Source organism: Neolamprologus multifasciatus, chromosome 5 (genome assembly GCF_963576455.1).
Source record: "Neolamprologus multifasciatus chromosome 5, fNeoMul1.2, whole genome shotgun sequence".
Lineage (NCBI taxonomy): Eukaryota > Metazoa > Chordata > Actinopteri > Cichliformes > Cichlidae > Neolamprologus > Neolamprologus multifasciatus.
In genome coordinates, this window is record NC_140443.1 from 5,509,756 (window position 1) to 5,515,755 (window position 6,000).

At 39.0% G+C, this 6,000-nt stretch overlaps 1 protein-coding gene across 1 annotated transcript; it reads left to right on the plus strand.

Moving 5' to 3' along the window:
• Positions 1–326: 326 nt before the first annotated feature.
• Positions 327–5,772, plus strand: timm17a (translocase of inner mitochondrial membrane 17 homolog A (yeast)). The gene is made up of 6 exons (XM_085160770.1): positions 327–454; positions 2,452–2,551; positions 2,834–2,897; positions 3,258–3,386; positions 4,092–4,202; positions 4,896–5,772. Exons 1-6 carry the CDS (start codon positions 429–431, stop codon positions 4,970–4,972), a joined length of 507 nt encoding a protein of 168 aa, XP_085016896.1. The 5' UTR covers positions 327–428; the 3' UTR covers positions 4,973–5,772.
• The last annotated feature ends 228 nt before the right edge of the window (positions 5,773–6,000 follow it).

Here is a 6,000-nt window from a genome sequence, read left to right on the forward strand (position 1 = left end):
TCTTTTGTTTTTCTACCTGCTTTTTAACGTTTGTCACTGTAGATAAGACTTTATGTGATCAGTGTGACATTGCTTCTGTTTATAGAAATGGCAAAACTCTCTTATACCTGTCTGGCTGTCCTTTAATTTGCTTCATGTTGCTTATCGATGTGAATTAGCAAACACTCAAGTATAATACAAGTCTATAGTGCTTGAACAGTTCTACTTTTTTACTTTACACCATTCATTACAAGATATTTATTTGGTATTTTTGTGGATAGGTTTAAGAAATAGGCTGTAATAACTTTAATAAACTCTCAGGACAGCAGCCTGAAGCTCATCCTTCATCCCTGAATGCTCTGTTCCTTTAAGACATGACGTTGTCTCTATAGTGTCGTTACGTCAGGTGTTCGATAATCGTTACGTCAGGCGGAACAGCAAAGAACAAAATGGAGGAGTATGCCAGAGAGCCGTGGTGAGTCCTAAAATTAAAATTAATCCGTTTCCCGCACCGTTTCAGCGTGTACTGCACTGGGCTGCGTTTTGAATACATGCCATTTTAGTTGTGTTTAATGGTTTTATTTTATATCACGTGACACGACCGAAACACCTCGAAACCGGCCGGCTAGCTGCCGTTAGCAGAAATGCTAACTTTGCATACACAAGTGAAGGTAGTTTGAGCGAGCACTGCGTCGGGATGGCTAAGTCACGTTGTGACCTTGTCGGTTTTATTGCCACATGTCATTGCTTTAAATTTACTGACCCCACAAACCGGTGCTTAAAAAAGGCATATAACATCTATTGTAACCGCATACTGGTAGCCATTCGGGAAAAGTTGGAGTAGTTATTTTAGTATTATTTTGCTTTGGCGCACAAGTAAGCTAGCTGGATTAGCTACTTGTGCGCTATCTAGACTGCAGCCTGGTGGCTTCAGCTAGCTTGAGACATGTCCTGTTCAAATAGTTTATGAACTTTTAACAGCGTCACTGAGGATTTAAAATAAACGTTTTTACAAATACATACATTTTTTCTCGGTGGCTGTCCTCGTGTATGCTTATTTTGGTTTAGGTTTAATTTATAAGAACCGTGAACTAAATAAACTTCTTAAAAGTTCAAAAAGGTTTCCCTGGTTCGCTGTTTTTCTCCCACTTATGTTTTTAAGTATTTTGGCTAGCTTTTAATAACAATTTAAGCTCGCATACTAATGGTCAGAAACACGGGACACACGGTTACTGTCCTAAAGTATCACTGCAAAATGTTCGTTTCGTGATTTAAGATGTAGTGCATCTGTTTACGTAAACGAATGGCTAAGTAAAATAGAGTAAAATAGAAGATCCAGTTTTACACACATTATTTAAAACGGTTACATTTTCCTGATTTTGACCAGAAGTCATATTACATTGTATGCAACCATCTAACCATGTAAACCCTTTCTAATAAAGTCGTATGTGAGAAGTAAACGTGCAGTCTGTTTGTTTAAATTTGAGATGCTGTCATGTGAAGTATAATCCTCACTGCTCAAACCAATGACTGTAGAAAACAGTCATTGGTCGAAACAAAATGATGTAATGCTGTAATGCTTCATGTTTTACACTGGGTCAGAGGTGGTCATTAACATAGGACACAGAGAGAGTGACCCTGTGAGTTTGTGTGCGTTCACGCATACGCCTGTGTGTTTTTCTTCATCTGCCTCCATCTCACCCTATCCCTAGCATCGTTTTCTGTCACACCAACCCTCTGCATGTCCTCCTCCACTACATTGCTCCTCTCTGAGGGCTTCCGCTTTTGCTCATGTCTGGCAGGTCCATATTCAGCATCTTTTGTCAAATATATATACACACTAACCGTCCACAGCACATGTTCAGACCATCTCAGCCTTGCCTCTCAAACTTAGTTTCCGTTTAAACTGAGCTTTTGCTATGATACCCATTTCTAATCCCCTCCATTCTCTCTTAGTTCACTGCCAGTGGAAATCTTAACATCTTCAGCTCAGCCTCCTGTCTTTTTGTTAGTGCCATTGTCTGCTCATCATACATCTCAGCAGGTCTCACTACTATTCTTTTGTAAACCTTCCCTTTCACTCTTGCTTCTGTCATAAATCAGCCCTGACACTAGTCTCCATCACCACCACCCTGCCGAATCTCTTCTTCACTTCTCTTGTGCACTGTCGGTTGCTTTTGGATGTATTTAAACTCCTCTGACAACTCTTCACAGCTTCACTGTTACATCGGTCTCCCTCTCAAAGGCCAAGTCTGTGTGTGTGTATAGTTAGATTTTAGAGTGTTGATATTCAGATGACCTATATCTTATTGTCATATTACCAGTAATAAACTAGTTCTTCTTCCTTTACCTTTGGATTAATTTAGACTTACAGGGAACATTAAGAGATTGTTATGAACATGCAATGAGAGATCTCAAATGTCATGACATTATTAACTTAAACAAACTAAAATGTCTGTGTTCTGCTTTTAGCCCCTGGAGGATTGTGGATGACTGTGGGGGAGCTTTCACCATGGGAGCTATTGGAGGAGGAATATTTCAGGCAGTGAAAGGCTTCAGAAATGCACCCTCGGTAAGTTCAAGGACTGTTTTCTGGCCTCAGTCAAAGCTGACATTCAAGGTACTGTCCTTGGGGTCAGTGTCACATCAAGAACCTTGATGATGAAGCAGTGTTTCTGTTCCTGTAAACAGGAAATTTTCCTTTTAATCCAACCTGAATTTCAAAGACCCACAATTTTTTTTCAACTTATGTTATCAGTCATAATCTGAAAATTCTGAATCTTTGGTCTCAGAAATCCTGACCTGACAGTGAATTTCCACTAATGCATGTTTTTTGTCTCTCTTTTTTTTATAGGGGATGAGCCACAGAATGAGGGGTAGCTTAACTGCTATCAAGACCAGAGCCCCACAGCTCGGGGGTAAGAACAATTGCTGAACTGTTTCAAAGGTCATTTCTCTTCCTTTGTAAAGAACATGGGCTGTAAGTCAGCAGCATGTTGTACATCGTCTGCAGTTCCGATGGTGACAAGTTAATCTTGGGAAATATTTCAGCTTCGTATATTAAAGTAATTATCGTTTAATTAAATAAGCTGCTATTGGAGCCTGAAGGCATAATCTGTGTGCAGAATTATTAATACTTTATTTGCTGTTGAAGTGTGTTAGTGGTAGAAGTTACTTATGTAAATATGTGACGCAGGTGATTGCTTGACAAAGTGACAAGCGTATCTTCACTGATAACGTCTTCAGCTGATGCAAATCTTTTCTTTGCCGTGTTGCAGGTAGCTTCGCAGTATGGGGAGGCCTCTTCTCCATGATTGACTGTGGTTTAGTAAAAGTGCGAGGGAAGGAGGATCCATGGAACTCAATAACAAGTGGGGCCATGACAGGAGCTATTCTTGCTGCAAGAAGTGAGTAGTCAACAGAAAACTTGCATACCTCATGCAAACAGCAAATGTGCTTTCACATGCATGTCCACATTTATTACAACCCCTCCTGGGTGTGAGATTTTTTAGGCTTTTTACTTCAGTGGCTTCTTCTGTGAGTTTCTTAAAAAAGAAACAAAACCTGCAACAGCTGGTCCAGTAAACCCAGTTTACAGACTTTCCTGCAGTCAGTATGAGGAAATGGAGTTGTTGATTCTTGTAACTGGTCTGCATATTTTCATTTTTGTCTACTTCTATTTATAGATTAGTTTTTGCATCACTTTCTGGTCATTTTGCTTACTTTACTGGAGCAGAAAAACTTGAAGCTTATTTGTACAGAGACTGTGGGGTCCTCATATAATTCTGAACAACTTTAACAAAAGATTGAATAGACAGAAGTGGTTTACACATTTGCCCGACAAGCAAAAGATTCCCAGTTCCAGTGGAGTTGCGTCAGGAATGGTGAGCAGCCGAAAGTAGCATGAAAACACTTGTGCTATATACCTTTTATTGAAATGGATTATAATAAGTTGTATCCAAAAATAGTGGATTAAAACTGATACAAAAATTGACGGTGGGAACATTTTCTAACAAGCAGTACCATCTCAGTCTTGTTGAGTATACCTTTTAAGTGCAGAAATGAATGTTTTATGTGATTTTAGTCAATTAATCCCCTTGGTTTATCCATAGATGGACCGGTAGCCATGTTTGGCTCTGCCGCCATGGGGGGTATCCTGCTGGCATTGATAGAGGGCGCTGGAATCCTGCTTACTAGGTTTGCCTCTTCACAGTTTCCAACTGGTGAGTTATACTTTGGTGATTTTTTTTTTAAAACTCAGTGAAAGAGACTGAAGAGTGTTTTATGTAACGAGCACCCATTGTGATAAATTACTGTACATAAAAGTCTACCTAACCACCAGAAGCCATCGGGCGTGAAAGAATACTTAAATGAAAGATGACATGACTGCGGCAAAGAAAAAAACACTGAATGTACTGCGACTTCACCTCTTGTTGCCCAGCACCTGATATGTTTATCTTTGTTGACTGTACTTTAGGAGTGTTAGTCAACCCCCAGCTTGCTCACATGCTTTGCCGAAAACAGTATTCAGTCACCATGCACACAGTAGCATGGATTATAAACATCAGGTCTAATATGTGTGATAAATCTCATCTGATTCTTCTGCAAATTCTCTAAATTTTACTGCTTGTTTTTGAATTGTGGGACAAAAAATATTAAATTATAAAATTTATTCTGAAACAGTGTTTATCAGTGATGATACTACAGTTATGGCAAAATGTGAATATTTGAAGATTGAGTCAGCTTTCTGAAGAAACTGACTATATTTTAAGTTGTGACTGTTTTTAAATAATTGGAAAAAACAGTCAGTCGTCATATGTCAGTGAGGACCTTTGGGAAGTCTTTTTGATTCATCAGTTTGCTCTTTTAGACTTTTGGCATCGATCTCACTCTGAGTTTTATTTTTTCCTCCTTAGGACCTCAGTTTGCCGAGGAACCTGCCCCTGCTCCCATGCCCACCTCTCCCTTTGGAGACTACAGACAATATCAGTGAGAGGAAGTCCTCACCTCTTTATCCTCTAGGCCTTTTTTGAATTCCTTGCTGAAGTTAAAAAGAAGAAATGGCGGTGCAGAGTACCACACATCAAACAGTAGAAGTGCACCCAACTTTATGGACTGTCGAAGAAGTGAACGACAAAACACGTCACCATTTTCCTTCTTTCAGGAGCCATGTACACATCTACCTTTGCCATTGTCAGGCTTGTCGTGTGCATCTGTTTCACCTAGCAGTGGTAAAATACAGACAGCTGAGAGTTGTTGTGAGGATGAGATGTGCTTTTCTATTTTGTTTACATACAGTATAAACTGCATGTATCTTGATAGAGAATCTGAGATGTTGAATCTATCAAAAATATGTCACACATGGAACATAATTAATTATATGTACATACAGTAAAGCTTTCACTTATGTTAATCTATATTTGCCTTTTTTGTCATGCTTGGGTTGGCCAGCAACACTTGGTTGGCCTTTTTTTTTTTTTAATTACTTGACTTTATTCAGAGTTATGAAGGCAAACATCTTACCACAGACACACAGATGCCATTCCTGGAATATATTAGTTTGCTTTACAGTGATTTATTTATTTTTCAATGGTAAGGAGTTGTGTCAGATTGTTCTATTTTATGTGATGGTGGTTTTTACATTCAGCACAAGTGAGAAAAAGACTGCTAATGACAAACTGAGGCAGACATTTATTATTAAATGGAGAACTCAAGCAAGGGATTGATGTATTCTGTATTAAATCTGAATGACAGATTGTACTCTGGTACATTAAAGAAATAAGTTGTAAAGTATGTCTTTGGAGCTTTATGAATACATTTATGGACTGTAGATTACAAGCTAGAGCAGGATTTTGCTTCTCCACTAGAGGGAACTCCTTGCAAAACAAAACAAACAAAAAACAACAACACACTTTTGCCCTCTTTGCCTGCCCAGCTTGGTGCAGCTGACTCTTTAAAGATGTTTTTACAAAGGACACATAAGGAAGCATTTTCCTCTCACATTCTTGCATGTGCGTGTCA

Excerpts from the sequence above, each read along its gene's own strand:
- timm17a (XM_085160770.1), top strand. The coding sequence starts at position 429 with ATGGAGGAGTATGCCAGAGAGCCGTG. Across the intron at positions 2,552-2,833 it reads GCTTCAGAAATGCACCCTCG|GGGATGAGCCACAGAATGAG; the intron begins GTAAGTTCAAGG and ends TTTTTTTTATAG. Across the intron at positions 2,898-3,257 it reads CAGAGCCCCACAGCTCGGGG|GTAGCTTCGCAGTATGGGGA; the intron begins GTAAGAACAATT and ends GCCGTGTTGCAG.